Below are 19,443 nucleotides of genomic sequence, written 5' to 3'. Positions count from 1 at the left end.
CTTCATAGTCAGCTGTAACGCTAGCTGTCCCTGGGCTCTGGGCCTCAGAGTTGATTTGCATCTGCCATAGTTTCCTCTCAGGCATTGCACTCTAATGTATCCCAGTGGTCGCTTTCATTGACATGGTAATGACCACAAGAGAAAGTAGCCTGTTCTATAATTTTATCACGTGGGATATCTGTTCCTTTGCTATCTGCACCTGATCGTTTTACATTAGCAGTTGTAATTTGCTAATTTTGTCTCTGTGTATGTTTTGATCTTATAAAAACAGTTATTGATAAATTTTATTTATTTTTTTTCTAAAATTAAAAAATAGTTGGTTATGATCAAGGCCTAATATGCTCTTTTTCAGTAAAAAAAAAAAGAAACCACCAAGATAAATGAAATGAATAACCTTAATAACCATAACTAGGCCTATGTAAGATAATTAGTAAAAAGTACAAATAAATAAATAAGTTGGCAAGAAAAAATATAAGATATATTCACTATAGTATTCCATATAATTCTTATTATTTTACATAGTGCTGTTATAAGAATGTTTATTTTTTTCTAAACATCCTTAAATCAAATATTCTAGATATATTCTCTCAGAGCAATTCATAATATTTTTTTACAACTTTGCTTAACAGATACATATAAATTGTTGTTTGAATTATATTTTTAGTTCAAAACAAGTTTTGGTCATTGTATAAAATAATACAAGTATTATTAATATTAAAATAGAGCAGAGCACAATGAGCCATAATTTTGTTCTTTATAATTAAACACTGTGCCTCATGGGGTTTGAAACACATCTGTCAGCCACACAGAGATTAAGTTTTAATTGTGTTAAACCTTTTGACATCACTGCGATCAAACTAAACTGGCTGACCCTGTATCCGTGAGAATCGTGATTCATACACATGAAGAAAGGCTAAACGGGGATACTCTCCAGTCCTAAAATTGAAGGAGACACACTGTCTGTGGATAAATGCTGCTTCTCTAAGTGCCCTGCTTTCCTTAGAGGCTGAAACACAATCTCTGTGAATGGCACATCCTTTGACTATCAGATTTTGTGTGCTTGTCTTCAGGCTTCTTACCTTATCCAGAGGCCATCTTGATCTATATGGGCCCCATCCATACATTCTTTCTCGTATGTTTGATCACGGAAATCTTAAAGGCCCTTTGTGTGCTTGTTCCCCAGTGTGATGTTTTCGTGGAGTGTGACAGTACCAGTTCATATAGGTGACAACTTGGGTGGTATATCGCGAATCTAAGTGCTCTTGCCACCATCTGACTCATGTGGTTCCGGAAAAAGCTTGTTTCCTGACCTACACTGCATTGTAACTTCCTGAAAAGGGTTGGGGCTGTCTATACTACAAAGTTTCGTTGTTGTTATGACATTTTGCTTCTATTTTGCACTCTACAAAAAGAAAATGTTCCATTCTTGACATTTGGAACTTTCTTGGAATCTTAACCCTAAAATGCATACCTCAGGTCTTTAGTGACCCGGGACGTCATTCACTACCCCTCCTCATTCATTTTTTAAAGTTAGACATCAACCTTCTTAGTATTCTTCAATCAATTCATTAAATATAACAAGGGAAAAAAATAAAAAATAAAATAATTCCTGTTTTCCCATTCATTTTTTTTGGTAAAAATTGTATAGGGTCGCAAAGTTAACGACCCAAGGTGTGTAACAGTGTAAGTATATTTTTTCTGCACAACAATAATTGAATCTTTGATGACTGAATAAGTGCAATTCACCTTTATTCCACAAGATGACAATGTCTGATACACAATGATGAAGTGACGTTTCACTCATTGTCACCGCAGGCAAAAAACAAAAGAATAGGAAGTATCATCAGAAAAACTTGAAATGGCTCAGTGATTTACTGCAGACCGAGTATACTGAACACAATCAAATATTAGTGTCACTGTCACGTGATGGTGGATCTGGTGAAAAAGCTGTCAGCGATCAAAATATTGATTTTGAAGATGTTGAAAATGATAGTTTCAAGAAAGATCACAATTATGAGCCAGATGCAATGGTATAAAACATCTGCTCAAACTGAACCTTTCCAAGCTCAAAAAGGTTTAATTAAGTTCTTCTGTAATAATTACTCTAATATCAGGAGAGTTTTATATTATCGCAACAGGTAGAGATCCATCCATGTTAGATATAGATCCGGGTCGCTAAAGACCCGAATATGTAATAATGATTACCAAAACATTCATGCATTTAAGGGTTAATGATTCCTTTAGCGAGTCCTTTCCCTCAAGATAAAGAGCATGAAGATTGTGCACAGCTGTATTACTCTTGGATCTGTTTTGGCTTAGCACAATGAGACTGACCTTAATGACACTGTGTTTCATTAAGAGGCGTCTGGCACGACTGGGTGCATTAGATAACTACTAATGACAATCCACTAAGTATTACATAACCTGGAGTGAGTCTAAATTGGAAGCTTTTCAAACTCCCTAAAAAGATGCCCATTTCTATTAGATTTTTGAGTAGAACCCAAAAGTTGCAGGTGAGAATGAAACCATGAGACCACCAAGTTTATATCAGAAATGCATGTAAAGGGCTGAAACATTACTGGGAGATGGCTGAGAATGGTCTTCCCCTTGAGACGTTGATCATTTAAAAGTCAATGTCTGGCCAGGACAGAGAGCTTTTGTGCTTTGCTTCACAATGCTATCACCAAAAGGCCTCACCAGACTGGCTGACCAAAGAAGCAAGGGGGGTTACTGCCTACCTGTGGACCTATAAAGCAGCTTTTGTGCTGTCTTCAATGAACTCTGCTTTTAGGATTTATCATCATTTAACTGCAGAAGAACCACACAGGAACCATGCAAACCTTCTGCTAGAGACCTGAGCCAACACTTCTTCTGGACTCTGCATTGGTATGGTACAAATATTAAGTATAATTCAAATATTATGGTGCCTTTGCCTTGAAAATGATCAGAAAATGAGTCATGAGTGAACTTGTATCATGTCTAAAGATATTTTATGTAAATGTAACAGTGCAATTCTCTTTGTCCAGCGTTAGGAAATGGCAGCTGTTGGTGTTCTCTTGATTCTCCTCCCCATGACGTGGGCCTGTGCACCTCAGAAAGCTGGTAAATGAAAAATAAGCATCAAATTTGAAACATTTCCTCTCAGTGTGGATCAAAGGGCCGTGTATTTGTGGTTAGCATGATTTAATCGGCTAGATAAGCCTGACAGACCAATTTGTCATCTGTTTCAGATTACGTGATGGTGTCATGTTTTCCCAATGCCATCATTGCAAATGTGCCAGAATGTCCATATGGATGGGAGATTAGTCAACTGTCCCTGGGCGGCGTGTGCTACACTGGAATTAACACTCCGGGCTTCTATCGTTTTACCATCCCAGACCTCACTCCTAAGAATCACTCATACTGCGGCACCATGTCTGAGGTGAGATGTTTGATTGGTTTGATAAATTCGAATTGTTATTTCATTCAAAATAGCGCTAAAATGTATCTACCTTCCTTTTAGTATGTAGGAGGCAAAGACCCACGGTACATATTCTACAACTCAATTGTATCCAACGACTCCTCTCTCACTGTCCGGAACCAGCCTGTCAACTACACGTTCAGTTGCACTTATAAAGCGGCTTATCTGGTCAACAATGCCGTGTTTAGCCAAAGGTAGACCCCGTTACACTGATGTCAAGTCCAGCAGGTGTAGATTTCATGGAGCCTGTGCATTCTGACCCTTGACTTGCAGCGTCTTTACTAAACCCTCTGCTTCTTCCAGAGTGGCAACAGTTTATGTCAACAACGGGAGTTTAGGTTCTTTTAAGTCTCAGTTGTCTATGAACGTCTTCACAGTGAGTACTTCAGCTTTTCTCAAAAGTGTCCAGTGATGAAGAAAGTAGGCTACAAATGGGAAATTAACTCACCATTTTATTTGACATTTTGTATAAAGGTCAAATTTGTTGGTTTGTTTGTGTAGTGAACTACAAAAAAAAAAAAAAAAAAACGATGGATTTTTCAGTAATAATAATATATAAAGTGGAGTCATAATATATATAATACATTAATATATATATTCCTCCCAAATGTTAACTGTGTATAATTTTACTTTGGGTGAATTTTGTGGTTTGTAGAACTCGAAGTTCCTCTATGCAAAAGATGCACCGTATGTGATTGACACATCCGAGATTGGATCAGAGGTGTTCATTGGCATTGAAGCAAAAGGACTGAGTAACAGGCGAGTTGCTCAAAAGAAGACAGTCTACATTTGATCAAATACACAGATTCACGTAGTCAGTTAAAAAGACTCTCTCTTTAATGTTTATAGATTCAAAGTTGTAATAACAAATTGCTGGGCAACACCTACTCCATATTCAACAGACAGGAAAAGGTGGACTTTAATTCAGAACAGGTAAGATTTTATTGTCAATTCAAACATATTGGGTATAATGTGTGTCAGTGTGATTCAATACTGCTCACAGGGTAATATATTATGCTCCTGGTTAACAGTTGCTCCTTAGACAACACAGTCACCATATTTGAAAATGCCAAAGACAGTCGGTCCATGTTCAAGTTCAATTCGTTCCGCTTCCAGCGGCTAGAGAAAGTGTCCACCGTGTGGCTCCACTGTGAGGTCCAAGTATGTGACGGGGAGAAGCTGTTCTGTCAGCCGGTGAGTATCAGTGTCAACTTAATGCTATTGTAGTTTTAAATAGATTACCAGCTCCACTAAGACTCTTCTTAACTATCCAAGACTCCATGTACATCAAGAAGCACTGAATTTGAACCTGATCCAAATGGAGGGATCCTGACCATGGAGTTTCAAGTCAGAGGTATTTATAATTTTTTCTTCTGCACGTTTCAAGTTTGATATTCAAGAACATTTGTTTTAAAACCACATAACTCTCTGTGTACAGCACAACACTCTTCCAGTTTTGTCCATCTTGCAGGTAAGTCAATCAATGCAGTGCAGACACATGAATGATTTTCATATATGGATATTTTGTTTTAAGGTACACCACAGTTTTACACCTGCATTTAAACTCATTAAAAAATCAGATTTTTAAATTATCTTATAAAACATAAGTCACTTTTAACTTTATAACGCTAAAGATCTCCCTTTTCCTTGCTGTTTTACAGGCCCAATTCTGTGTCTGCTGTCCATATTTCTACTGAATGAATTTTTAGGATACTTCAGTTTGTAAAGAGGCCAAATCTGGGTCACTCAAATGCAATGAAACATGCCTTTGCACTTATACAATTACATACAAATACTTAAATATAGACATGCATGCACCCACACACCATACGTGTCTCAGGGAGTGTATCGACACATTCCTTAAATGTTCACTCGCATCTTTTTCTTTTTTTTTTTTTTTTTACAGTTTTTACTTGTTTTTTCCTTACATGAATATTCGTAGAACAAGAAAACAATATCTGAAGGAGGTACTATCAGTTGGTAATCTTTAGTGTAACAGACGTTGAAACATTCTTGTTTTTATCCTGCATTATATGTGAAAAAATATTTTTAGTAATTAAATCCTTTTAAAAGATGTTGTCTTGACATTGATAACTTAAAAAGAAAACTTTTCAAATAAAATTTTAAAAGTTTCAACAATATTTGTTGTAATGTCCTAATATCCAAGAACATACAAAATCACAGTCAAATTATATATCGGGTACAGTAAGTGTGTGCATTTCTGTCGTTTTAGCCATGGCTGGGGTCCGCTGGATTGCTCTTCTGTCTTTAAAATCTCCATCATTTGCTGAAGTTGTTTTGGGTTTCTCCTGTTTAGACATGACAGTGCAAGACTGTCCATATACAGTGTGTCAGGTCTCCATATAGCATTTCCTTTCACTTTGTGTCATGACCAAACACCTAACACTGTAAATAAAATAACCATAAGTGGCTTGATACTTACATCTGTTCCAGATTTAGGACTTGCATCATAGTCCTGGCCAACGTCTGGAAACCTGAATCCAGATTTGCCTGTCAACCAGAAGGTTTTCTGTGTTCCCTTTCCCTAGAAAACACATCAGAGATCTGATTAGATGCACAGATATGGCATGACAGTAGACACTGTTTATAAGTCTGAGATCTATATTAATATCAATTTGTCTTAACATGACTTTTTTTTTTTTTGCACTGTTCACAACCCTACATCATGCAGGTATAAATGGAAAAAAATATAGCAGATTTTAGTGTGATCTCAGACTTTTGGACTGTATAAAGAGTGGCATTTTACAAACCTTTATTTCAATACAGCCCCTCTCCTCCAGTTCAAAACTTCCATTCTTGAGGAGAATATCAGCAGTGCTTTGAGAGGTGTGGATTCTCAGTGCTGTAAAGGAAAAAAGCAAGAATTGACCTCGCATAATTAAATTAAACAAAGTATTTCAAAATATTTGTTTTACAGAAAAATATAAATGCAGACTAATTAAATGGGTTAAATATAGTCTATAACCAGCTAACAGAGAACATTCTCAGAACTTTGGCTAATGTTCTGGCAAGGTTCTCTCAAAGTTATGAACAAATAGAATGTTTAGTGAACGTTAATCTGAGACGTTTAGTTGGATGTTCGTCTAACATTTTTTAAGGTTACTAATTGTTTCAGAAGGTTCAGTGAATGCTAAAATGGAACGTTCATTTAACGTTCGCATAAACGTTCCAGAGAACATAATTTTTTTAGAACATAAATGTTAGCTAAATGTTTTTTGACCATATTTTTGTTAGCTAGGTAACTGAGTTTAGTATATTTCTTAAAGCATATTTTTATTAAACACAATGTAAGACTCAGAAGGCCTAAGAAAAGGCCTCAGGTTATAGAGTGCACTGTGTTTCTCACTTCAGTAGCTCTGAGCAAAAACAACTAGCAGACTGTACCAATCACCAAATGCTACAATGATATGGAGTTTGCATGAGATGGTTAGATGTTCTGCTGGCATCTCGGCTTTGTTGTCTCCACCAATAAAATCTAAGCTTTGGCATCTGGAACTCTGTGACTCGAGTGATTTCTTGCAAAGCGGAGAATACTTTTCCACGACAATAGTTGCAAAAAATAATATTAAGAAAAGTCCTTACGAAGACTGTTGCTCTCCATCCTAGAAGCCGTGTTTACTGTATCTCCAAATAAACAGTAGCGAGGCATTGTATTACCCACGACTCCAGCAACCACTGGGCCTGTATGTGCAAGGGACAGAAGATTTTTTTTTAGTATCATTTATCATCTCTTACAACATGTATAGCCCACAATACACTTATAGTACAGTATACTTGCATACCAGAATTGATCCCAATTCGTAGGGCCAGTTTCTCATTAGGTAGATGCCTAATTTTGAACCTTTTCAGGGCAAAGAGGAAGTGGAGTGCCATAGTAGAGATTTCCTCAGCATGAAGATTACCGTTACTGATAGGCAGCCCACTGGCCACCATATATGCATCCCCTATGGTCTCCACCTACCAGAAAATTGAAAAACAGACAGAAAATAATTGTTCATTAATTTATCATGAATCAATAGCATTCATTAAGTCCTTCATCCATTTACATCACATTATACTGTAAATCTGGTTGTATTTATTTACACGGCATGTCTGAAACTCATGAAAATGATAAATAATGAGGAACAAAATATTGACAGAATTCTGCATTCAATCTGAAAATTTTGACAGCCATACCAGCCCCTGTGCAGGACATGAACGGGCACAGTTGCTGCATTCCGAGGTGAGTTTGATTCACTTACCTTGTAGACATCATAAAGCTTGATGATCTCATCAAAAAGACTGTAGAGGTCATTGAGGAGGGTGACCACCTCCAGAGCTGAGCTAATGGAGCACATGGTGGTGAAACCCACAATGTCAGAGAAAAAGATGGTCACCATGTCATAAGCTCTAGGCTCCACTGATTTCCCAGCCATTAGCTGATCAGCAATATACCTGTAAGAACAGACTGCCATCACTGAAAATACTAGTATTACGCATAACATGTCAATGAGTTTTTATCAACACTGAGATTTGAGGTCGAAATGTATATGAATGTATAGGAGAAAGTGTACGGAGTGGGACATGGTGATGGGGGGAAAAAAATGGGATGGGATGGGAGGAAACATAATCTTTACATATCCTCACATTTTAAATGGTTCTGTGGTGTGATCAATTTTTAAAACTATAAAACTTTCATAGGGTCTCCCAATTAATAATAGCTAAAAACTCACCAGGAATTGACAGGATTAAAGAGTATTATTTTACAATAAATGACTGTAGTCAGAAATTTACTGTGAAATCAATGCATGCTTGGGATCTTATCCGAATTTTCAAAAGTGTGACAATGAAAACATTTGTTATGATGTCACGTACGGTACAGGTTGCAATGATCGCACGACGAAGGAGAATAAATAAACAGTTTTTAATCACAAAAGTCTACCGGAACTCGCAGGAGATCGTAATAATATAACGCAACCACGAGTGCAGTTAGATAGCCTACAAGAGAAGTTGTACTGTGAAATTACTGTGAAAGTAATGTAAATATTAACCTGGACTATACTGTAATTTCACATTTTTTTTTTTTAACAGTGTAAGATTTTATATTATATGAATAAAAATAATACTTTCTTTTAAGAATACATAATTATACCATTTTAAAATGTTTTCATGTCTACCCATATAAAATATAACCATCTAGTATGTAACTCTGCTTTGGTGGCAATTTTTGCAAGCTGATAGAAAGAGTAATGAAAAACACATTAGCAAAATGTCATTGTCCCAATGACGCTATAACAGTTTGTTTACTTTGGCAGCATGCTAGATAGAAGCTTATCAGCTCTGCTTTTCTCTGCTGTGAGCTGATTGGTTCTCTCCTCCACTACTTCCTCCAGGTGATTTGCGTATTTCTCGAGTTTGCTCACCATGTTGTCCAGGATATTGGTATGGCTGGAAATTAATAAAACAGCTTAGAATAAATAACACTAAATACATTTAGGAGTGTCAGGATCATTGGTCAGACAGCTATAAGACGTTCACCTTTCAGGACATGCCTCACGCAGTTGTCTCCTGACACTGGTGAATGTGGGTCTGTGGTCTGGGTTCTCACTCCAGCAGGCTTTTAACAAGGGAATGAGACGTTCATCACAGATGTCAGCAGACAAGGTTGGTCGAAGGGGCTCCTCACTCATAGGGGTCCTTAACTGCTTGATAATCTCTAATGAATGTAATACAACACACAAACTGAGAAGCCCAACTTAATTCAGTTGGCCCTGTAATTATATGAAATAATAATCAGAAAAATCAAAGCATTTTGAAATGGACCTGAACCTTTAGAAAACAATATTTTAAAAAAATCTAAAGAATTATGGTGTGATTGAACAAAAGGGAACTGGAGCGCTGCTGAAATCCCTTGTATCCTCCGGTGCTCTTGGAAGGGTAATAATTGAAAAAAACTTAGGAAAAAATCCAAGTCCAGGCACTCAGTGGATACAAAAAGTAATACAAAAGTCTTTAATAGAGGGCTAAAAAATTTAAAAAACACCAACGCGTATCGGCCCACTGGCCTTCATCACACCCTGATGAAGGCCAGTGGGCCGATACGCGTTGGTGTTTTTTAAATTTAAATTAAAAAAAAAAAAAAAAAAAAAAAACTTTTTTTTTAAACTAAAAAAAAAAAAAAAACTGAGCAACAATTGCTGATATTTGTATGGTCAAAAGTAAGCTGAAATTCTTACAGTGTGTAATATAAATCAATGAGATCTTTATAACAGTATAGCAGACTACTTCAATAAAATTAATATACTGTAAATATCAGATGTCACTCTATATCTCCCAATAATATGTCTTAGTAAGATGATATTTAAATACTTAGTTTTATGATCATAGCTCTGTTGTTTTAATTTTGTGGGGGCGAAATGCGATACAATGATGATTTAAAGATTTCACATTATAGGGATAAGAAATACTGTACAACACAAGCATTACCTTTTGGTTCCAGGTGAACGTCATGGTATGGGCCCACCTCTGAACTGTACATCAGCTCTCGCATGATTATGGCAAAGCTAAAGACATCTCCTTTCTGGCTGCCGTTGAAAGGGTAGTAGACTTCTCTCAAAAACTCAGGAGCAGTCCAGTACATCTCTTCATACATTGGATTTTCCAGTGAGATCAGTCTTTGTTTGCTGCCATGTTTGAACTCCCACAGGCCAAAGCCAGAGAGTTTAATCTGCAACCTGCTGTCCACCAAGCACGTACTGGGCCTCAGATTTCCATGAGACTTCAGACTGCTCTTATGTATGTACTCCATACCCTGTAGAGAACGTACAACAATAAAAGGTCTCACAGTAATAGAAAAGCAGACCAGTCTTGTTCCAAATCAACTTTCCTAGTGGATATGCACATTGTTGTTATAAATAAAATAGAAATCTAAATAATATAATGCAATGAAGGACATAACAGTGAAACAACATACTCACATTAACAATGTCATAGGCAAAGGACAATTTGAACATCCAGTCCAACTCAATTTCACTGTTCCAAAGAACATCCTGATGTTTCAAAAGCAGAATAACAGATATACTAAGAGTCTGATGATGTGGACATGTTATATATGTTTCAAACTTTCTAATTAGTCATGCAAACTGGTGATAAGCAATGACATTTCAATAATAAATGTTTAAAACAATTCTGTTTCTTTACAGATTTTCACTGTATTTTAGAGGCAGCATAAATGCAATACAATATATAGTCCCGCTCATTTGCAACTATCCGCAAACACAATGGCACAGGTTTTACGCCGGACTTTCTCGTTCATGTGTTATTTAGTTTCTAGTTATTTTCTTTGTCACGGTCTTTGCCAGAGCCCTTGTTTGTTACTTTGGTTTCTCATTAGTGCACTCCTGTTCCTTGTTTCCATTAATTCAATTATCATTCTCAATGTATTTAAGCCCTCAGTTTCCTCAGTTCTGTGTTTGTCATTAAAGGTTATGATGTGTGTGTAATGTTTGATTGGTCTGTTTTTATTAAATTTCCTTCTTTTATTGATCATTCTGTGTCACAAATCTCCATTTGGATTCAACTACATGACACATCCGTGGCAACTAAACAATAAATGTGGTAATATAATGTGCATATTAGTATGAACAATCAGTAATTAAGTTTCACAGTTAGATATAAGCTGTATATGTTTGAATTACTCAAAAGAACCAAATCATAGGAATTGTTTGGCAAATGAATTGCACAGTATGTGCAGTGATAAGCGTGATTTGTTCGGGAGTTGTGTTTTCAATTCACTTACAAGTATTTGATCTGAGTATTTTAGTACAATGTTTCGGATCCCCAGTCAATTGGGGCAATCCCAATCACCCACGGTGGCAGAGGAATAGACATGCTAGAATTGGTTCCTATAATTGTTTTTAATGGAATAGTTCCCACTCTGTGGAAGCTAATGGGGATCCGAATAAAGAATAACAAATAAACCCTACTGTATACACACCTTCAAGCTTCCTTTCTTGCAGTACTGCATGATGATACAGACATTTGGTGGCTCAATACACACACCAAAGAACTGTACCAGGTTCTCGTGTTTCAGTTCTTTCAGCTACAGCAGGAATAAACACAAGTATTAGAGTATTAGCAAAGTGCCTGTGACCTGTTAAAATGGAATCTCTGAAAATATTTACCATATTGAACTCTGCGATGACAGATGGTTTCTTGACATCAGTAAGGATTTGATTCGTCAAATACTTTATGCCCACCTCGTTTCCCTGCAACATAAACAAAGAGAGTGTGTAAGATGTAATAATTTGGATTGTTAAATTATGTTTTAACATGCGATTCAGAATTTGTACCTGAAAGAGTCCAATAGTTGTGTAGATGGTTTCTTTAGCACTATAGCTGTATGAGTGAATGGACTGAGAGCCACCACTTCCACATTTGCTTGGTGTTGTATTTACAGACAATGATTGTATTCCCTGTAAAACCCACAATAGTACTCTTTATTGTGTTAATGATCATTCATTAATAATATGCTGGTATTCATTTAGTTTACTGTTTGTACAGTATATTTGCATGTTGATAAGCATTAAAAAAAAAACACCAGCTTAGAGCTGGTTAGACCAGTATGGTGGTCAAGGCTGGTTTATGCCACATTCAGATTTTACATCTACATTGATGGTTAAAATTGCTAGCTGGTTTGGTGCTAGTGTAGATGGGTGCAATATTAGCCTATTATTGTAAAAAAAATAAAATTTAAACACTTTCCTTAACTGAAATAAACAGAATAAAAAAAACTTTTAGTAAACTGAAACACATTTTCATTGTAAAATGAACTAAAATAAAATAGAAATGACCAAAAGTGAGAGAACGGCACGGGGCCGCTGGCATGATTGCCGATGATTATGACTATTGCTGATTGGCTACGAGAGTGTTGTGATGATTGGTCTGATTCGCAATTCACAGAAATTGCTTACTGCACCTTTAAAATAAAATAAAAACTTAAATGCAGTAAAAAAAAAAAAAAAAAAAAAAAAAAGAGAAACAAAAAATAAAATAAACTGAAATGACAAGTTATGTCATCTTACTTTGGGTTCTCTAAGTATAGTTATGTCGCTGTAGTCGATAAGCCACCAGTTGGACTCTACCAGGCGGGATTGTAGACGAATCTTCTGTAGAGTCAACAAAGTGATGAAAGCCACTGCTGCCACTCCTAGCACAGGCAAAGCCACCAGCAGAACCAGAAGAGATACCTCTGGAATCGAGTGACAAGACATGATGTCATTTCAAATACATAAAAAGACTACTTAGGTGCATAGAAATCTAGCAATGCCTATTTACCATTTTCTAACCATTCACAGAGCTCATTATCGAAACCACACGCTGGATTATCTGGTGGAGGTTTTCCATTTTTCCAAACTATGTTAGAAAACCTTGATGTGGGTCTGCAAAACATTTTCCATAGAGTCAAAGGTTCAGTGTTGAGCATCAGTAATGCTATCATTTAGAATATTTTGGTCTTACTTGATCGTTTTTGTTTGACTGTCAAAGTCCAAAACAGAAACAAATTTTATGATATTTTCTGTTTGTTGCAGGTCATATACTGAATAGTCAAGGTTCCTCTCTCCATATTCATCAAAATGAACCAGACCTGAAGCCCCTGTTGAAAAAAAGTTATTTAGGTTATTTACAATTAATATATGAAAAATAAGAGGCTGTACAAAATTGAATGTGTGACAGAATTACCATAAAACCTAATGGTGGTCCTGTCCCTGAGATTCTGGAGAATCTCTCGTCCATGACGGATATCTTTACCACTTTTAAAGGCTTCTTTAAGGCCCATGGCATAAAGTAGAACAGCGTCATGTAAATAGGCAGCATATGAGCTTACCTAAATGAAATACAGAATACAATGAATTAAAATGTGATTAAATTACTGGTGAATTTTTTTTTTTCATAAAATATTCTCACCTCTTTTTCTGAGGACAGGTTGCTATAAAAAGGAGCCCGTTTCAATCTCTCATAAGCCTGCTCGAAAAAGTCATAGTAGTCATACCCTTCATAGGATTTCTGAGCGAGTACAAACACCATGTCAAAAGCCTTCAGCATTGTTTTATTTCTGTCACCCAAGGCAGACTTCCACAGGTTGTCCTAATGGGGGAAAAAGTGAGAGTAGGTGAGGGTAGGTTAAAGAGAACTGTCACAATCTGATTCAGATTCAAATGACTTACAGTAGTCTAAGGGCCCTATCATACATCTGGCGCAATGTGGCACCAGGCGCGTACGCGGCAAGTGTTTTTTGCTAGTTTCAGCCCGACGCAGTAATCATTTTCACATCCTGCACCACGTTGTTTAAATAGCAAATGCATTTGCGCTCATTTGTGCGGGTGCATTGTGTTGGCGTGTTGCTATTTTGAGGCAATTGAAATAGACTGCGCCATTGACTTTAGACCAGGTTTCAGTTGGTCAATGGCGTTCGCAATGTTTATTTTGTTATTTAAAGAGCGTGTTAGTAATATGCGCCTATGTGGGTCCACAAAGCACGTACACATTGTCCTAGATGGTCTGCTCGCACGCTTTAACCTCGTGCACAAGCAGATCCGTTTCCTCGCTAGAGAAGCGTTTAGTTTTTCCGCTTGCAAATTCCGCCATGTAAATAGCGAATCCACCATGATGCGAGCGCAACTGGCTTTTGAAGGGAATGGGAGATGAGACTGATTGGTTTATTGCACGTTACGCCCAAAACACACCCATTAGAAAATAGGGACAACCCTTTTAAATCATGCGCCGGGCATGCCGACCATTTTTCTCGGTGTTAAACTAGCAAAAGCGGATTCGGACAAGCCTTAAGTGCACTTGCGCTGTGCGCTTTAATCGTTAAAATAGGGCCCTATGACTTTCATATGAATTAACACCAACAAAAAGTGTCAAATGGACAAATAAACACTGTTTAGGTTCAGACATATAATATATGTCTGAATTACATACTCTATTTTATTCATTTTAGTGACATCAAAATACTCTCTATAGGCACAGATCTAATAGTTTGCTTATTTTACTCCATTGAATATTTATCAAGATATTCATTTTTGAAATTCAATTTCAGTATCAATACATACCTTGTCGACCAAAACACGCCAGAAATAAATATTCAGTTCGTTGACCTTTAGTGATCTTTTTTTGTTTTGTTTACCCAGCCAAAAAGAACTTTTGCTAACATTGCCACTAAGTTACAAAAACGTTGAATGTTCTTTGAATGTTAAAAACATCCAGTTTTTTTAAATACGTTTTTTCTTGGTTATGTGAAAACTTTATGGGAACGTTACTTTTGAATGTTCTCTGAATGTTCTTGAACGTTCTTCTGAAACAATAAGTAGGCCTAACATTTAAAAAAAAAAAAAAAAAATTAAAAAACTTTCCATGAATGATGTTTAGATAATGTTTTTGTGCTAACGTTTTGAGAACATTATTAAAGATAACTTTGAACAAACGTTTTATTAACGTTACAGGAAGAATGTTTGTTCATAACCTTGAGAGAACATTGCCAGAACGTTAGCTAAAGTTTTTTTTTGGTTTAAGCATTAATACATTATTCAGCGAATACCCAATTACTCACCACTTTGCCACTGACCTCAAACTGCTGAACGAGAAGGAAAACATACTCTCCATTCATCAGGTTTTGTTTCTGAGCTTCTAGCATTAGAGACGTGGAGTCTTCAGCATTGGCGAGCACAACCACCACTAGAATGAACGGAATCACAGTTACATCTTATAACCTCATAGAAACATTATTTATTCTTAAAGCCTTACTTTCAGGGTCCGAAATTAACACCCGCCAAGCGCCAAATGCGGGTAGATTTTCCGTTTGGCGAGTAAATCTCAAAAGGCTATCCGCCACATTGGCGGGTGAATGTTCATACCAAAATATGAAATATTCAGCGCGCACGCGCTCTCATCTGTTCTGTTGACGGCGCTGAGGAAAAAGGATATGTGAAGCTCCCGCCACTGGAAGAAGCGGAGAGCAAAGGCCGCACACCCATCTAAGCCGCGCAGAACGTCTTCAGCACTCGCGGATCGTGCATACTCCGCCGCTGGCCAGGCTGCTTCTGCTTTACACACCATGGCCGTTTTTTCTCACGAAAAGGAGTTTTCTCATAGCGTTTGCAACGCAATACTCGTTCCCTTATCTCTCAGGGAACCGAGGTTACGCAAGTAACCGAGTAGGCTATGTTCTGCCTTCCCTTCCACATGAGTCAGGTAACAAAACTGACAATTTTTTTTTTTATTTCACCCCAATGATAGTAATATTTCATATATTTCTCTCATTTTGATCAATATATAGATTTTTTATTTTTATACATTTCAAATTTTGCTCTGGACAATTTTTTTACGTTTATATTCAACATAATACCTTATTATCTCAATTAAATGTACTGAAATGAATGTGACAATGTGACAAAAAAAAAAAGGCTGTTTATTATTTTGGCCGGTAAAAAATATGCTTGGCTGGTGGATTTTTTCATCTACCAGTCCCCGTGGCAGGTGAGCCAAAAAGTTAATTTCGGACCCTGCTTACTTTCAGTGCCGTTATGCATATGCAGAAGCTGTACATTGTAATCACACAACAGATCTTGAAATCAAAGGGATGCCCAACATATCCTGCACAATAGGGAATGGGGCTTGAGAACAATGCACATTTATCAAGGACTTTGATATAATAACAGTTAAACTGCAGGTTAATATCACTCATCTTATGCCAACTAATAGCTTTAACAAGCCATGAGGGCATAAGGGCAATATATTTTGTGATCTTACACGTTTTGACTGTGTAAACTCCACCCAGATATTGTAAGAGCTGAAAGATAAGGATTACTATTGACTTACCTCTTGCAACCTTGGAGATGATTTGCAGGTTTCTCTGTGAAAGTTCTGGGTCACTGGTATCAAACTTGATGCCAGCTGTCACTGTTACTTCGGCCTTGAGTTGCTTTTCCACAGACTTCCAAAGAGCATCAACATTGTCCCATGTGTTTGTATCCGCACAACCCCCAATCATACCAACATGCTTCCATCCAAAAAATTCCAGTGTTTTAAGGAGGATTTCTCCAATCCTTTTAAGGGGAGGTACAATTTTTATATAGGTATCATACACCTGAATGTTATCCATTTTTGGTGTCTGGCCAACAAAGCCGAACATGGGAATGTTCCATGTGGATGCTATGAGCCCAGTGACCTAGAGGACATAAGCAAAAACGTTATATGAAAGGTAGGGTTATATTTTTCATAAACACTTTTTGTTACTGGTTGAAACTCTCTGAACATCCTGATAGCAATCAATAATATAAATTGTCTAAATATTAAAAAAAGTACATATATCTTCTGTGGAAGTCTCAAGACCAGAAAAATATCATCCAATCATTGCATTCATGTCCAACCTGCCTGCATTTCCATACCTCCGCGCACCTGATCGCGAAGACATCACACGTCATCAGCATGTTCCATGAGGCTTGCAGAGCTGTGGTCAGACATTCACTGAGCGCCGCAAACAAACAACACCTTTTACAGTTCATCCTGAACCAAAACATCGAGCTTATGCTGCGTTCACACCATGTCGTAACTGTAATAACAAGATGGCAACCTGTGACGTTCTACCCGGAGGTTCTCAGACTCGGATTTACGCGTTTATATGGCAACACTATTAGTGCGGGAATAAATCTGCAGTAGTCAAGTACAAGTCAGAGCTCTGTAAGTTGTTTACATTAATTATTATTGTAATGTTATGTGATTTGAGCCATGGGGTAATTTAATGCCGTCTCTCGTGATGCTTTGCAGACTCTGCTCTGGCTATGTGCATTCATGTGTTTTTGGAGGGGGCGTGGCTTTGGGAAGGGAGGGTAGGATCTTATGATTTCAAAGCTAGCCTTTCCTACCTTTACATTAAAAATGTTACATTTTGTCTTTTTAAAGGCCTACATATATTTATATATTTATATGTTTACATACATATTGTATAATTCTAAGGGATTGGGACAATTAGGAATTTCTCAGTTTTTAAGGAATTTTAAAAGTCTGGTTAAATTCAATTAATCTGTGTATATGGTTTCAAAGCATCTTTACGGACATTTATTGTAGAAAACTTTTAATGTAGAAATATGTTTTTGTGGCTAAATATTTTTGTTTTTTTAACCTCGACGAACTGCTTGTTGAACATTAACTTTACAAAGTTGACTTCACAAAAGTTTTTGAGCAAACGCAAAGGTTTTTCGAGTGAAAGTAAAGTGTTTCGTATAGAAGCTTGTTTCTGCCATGGAATAAAACAATTTAAAAGTTTTTATTTAAAAATGTTTATCTCGCAGTTCTGACTTTTTTCCTCACAATTGCATGATATAAAGTCGCAATTGCGTGTTATAACGAAAAAAAAAAACCTTGCAATTCTGACTTTGTGACACGCAATTCTGAATTTATATCACGCAATTCTAACTATAACCCACAATTAAAAAAGTCAGAATTGTGAGATAAAAAGTCAATTAGCTTTTTAACTTTTTATTCTTTGGTGGAGAGCTTAGGCTACATGGTTTCTGAAGAACGCAAAACTAGTGAACGCAAAAGCATATTTTTTTTCTCTCATCTCATTTTTTCCATTAACATGTCCCCTAATGGGCTCCGTAGTTTTGTTAAAAAATGTAGTTCCAACCAAATTATTACCCCCCTAGCATTGGTAGGTTTAGGATTAGTTGTTGGGGAGGGGTTAGGATTCGGGGGTGGGGTTTAGGATTAAGCAGTCAGGTGCTGACTTCAACGAGGGGGGTTATAATTTGGCAGGGGGTCGATATTCGGCACAACACCGGTCCCTAAACCTAACCCTACCCATAACTTATCTCTTAAATAAGAAGGAAATGATTTACACTGATGCTGATACACTGAATTAGACTGATGTAGAAGTGCCTAAACTTGACATAAACTGTAAACTTGTCCCTCAAATCTGATGGCTGAGTGGAATGTTGTTCCAGGATCAAAGAACATGTTAATCCAGGAACATGTTGTACTTGGTGAAATCACCTTCTCTGGGGAACGTGACTGTTCATGAACGTATTTGGAGATAGGTGAAAACCAACTAATTTAATCTAACATTTAGCACTAACGTTTGAAAACACAAACATTTGTATGAAAAAATATACTTGGAAGGTGTGGGGGTCTTAAACCTGATTTAAAAAAAACTTTATAATAATAATAATAATAATAGCTAAAAATACTACTACTACTAATAGGCTACTAATAATAATAATCACACTTTAATAATAAAATTAATTAATATTTCCAAATGGCAAAATAATGAAGACACTTACTTCAGCTTCCTCAGGACAGGGTGGGCCAAATAGCGCTGAGACATTTTGTTCCATTACTTGATCGATGAAAGCCCGAAGTGAAATTTTTGCGTTACAGTCTGTGTCCATGTATACGAAGTCAAAGGTGAAATTTCCACTGAGAGAGGGATTTGCGTTGATCTTGTCTATGGCTATCTGCATTGCAGACCCCAACCTAAGCAAACTGAAAGGGTAGGAAATGTTCCGAGGAGCTTGGAGCCCAACCGTAAGCTTATACTGGGTTGCTTTGTTGCAAATAACAGAGTTTGTAATAGCTGAAAAAGAAACAAAAATCAGCGCCCACCATTGCGTGGTTCCACTTACATCTGACATCCTACCTGCATAAAACTCAGTCAAATTGATCGGCTTTCAGACATACAGGGAGATTTAAACGGACTCTGTCTTCCCTGGGGAAATTAATTCTAATCAAGGGTTTCTCTGGAGAAAGAGCACTTATCACCTATAGTGCAAGTTCTCAGCCAATTTTCACTAGTATGACTGCCATTAAAGCAAAAGGTAGCCTAATTAAATATTTTTTAACAGGTTTTAAAAATGCAGTCCTTAATGTTTACGTATGATGAGTAAGATGTAATGTACTGAATATGGAAAGCGGAGAGAGGTATT

At 36.9% G+C, this 19,443-nt stretch overlaps 2 protein-coding genes across 2 annotated transcripts; one reads left to right on the top strand and one right to left on the bottom strand.

Moving 5' to 3' along the window:
• The first annotated feature begins 2,673 nt into the window (after nt 1-2,673).
• On the top strand, nt 2,674-6,974 carry tectb (tectorin beta). Its single transcript, XM_079851493.1, has 11 exons — nt 2,674-2,886; nt 3,027-3,102; nt 3,231-3,421; nt 3,503-3,654; nt 3,764-3,836; nt 4,116-4,219; nt 4,310-4,393; nt 4,492-4,654; nt 4,736-4,814; nt 4,899-4,931; nt 5,122-6,974. The coding sequence occupies exons 2-11, from the start codon at nt 3,036-3,038 to the stop codon at nt 5,184-5,186; spliced, it is 1,011 nt and encodes a 336-aa protein (XP_079707619.1). The 5' UTR covers nt 2,674-2,886; nt 3,027-3,035; the 3' UTR covers nt 5,187-6,974.
• Nucleotides 5,650-19,152, bottom strand: gucy2g (guanylate cyclase 2g; the record flags this gene model as incomplete). Its single annotated transcript, XM_079850893.1, has 21 exons — nt 5,650-5,793; nt 5,904-6,005; nt 6,232-6,323; nt 7,064-7,162; nt 7,264-7,438; nt 7,723-7,915; nt 8,768-8,908; nt 8,999-9,176; nt 9,947-10,271; nt 10,438-10,509; nt 11,457-11,561; nt 11,644-11,727; nt 11,812-11,934; nt 12,544-12,710; nt 12,797-12,900; nt 12,980-13,115; nt 13,202-13,346; nt 13,427-13,606; nt 15,072-15,196; nt 16,340-16,688; nt 18,802-19,152. The coding sequence occupies 21 exons, from the start codon at nt 19,150-19,152 to the stop codon at nt 5,650-5,652; spliced, it is 3,390 nt and encodes a 1,129-aa protein (XP_079707019.1).
• Nucleotides 19,153-19,443: the final 291 nt, after the last annotated feature.

The sequence above is a fragment of the Squalius cephalus genome (genome assembly GCF_949319135.1).
Source record: "Squalius cephalus genome assembly, chromosome: 19".
NCBI lineage: Eukaryota > Metazoa > Chordata > Actinopteri > Cypriniformes > Leuciscidae > Squalius > Squalius cephalus.
The sequence above is the reverse complement of the archived record's forward strand: the minus strand, read 5'-3'. Positions and strand labels throughout refer to the sequence as shown.

What these genes read in the sequence shown, in the direction of transcription:
- tectb (XM_079851493.1), top strand. Translation starts at nt 3,036, where the DNA reads ATGGCAGCTGTTGGTGTTCTCTTGATTCTCCTCCCCATGACGTGGGCC. An exon ending in ACTGCGGCACCATGTCTGAG is followed by an intron (nt 3,422 to 3,502) that starts GTGAGATGTTTG and finishes CCTTCCTTTTAG; the next exon opens with TATGTAGGAGGCAAAGACCC. An exon ending in CATGGAGTTTCAAGTCAGAG is followed by an intron (nt 4,815 to 4,898) that starts GTATTTATAATT and finishes CTCTGTGTACAG; the next exon opens with CACAACACTCTTCCAGTTTT.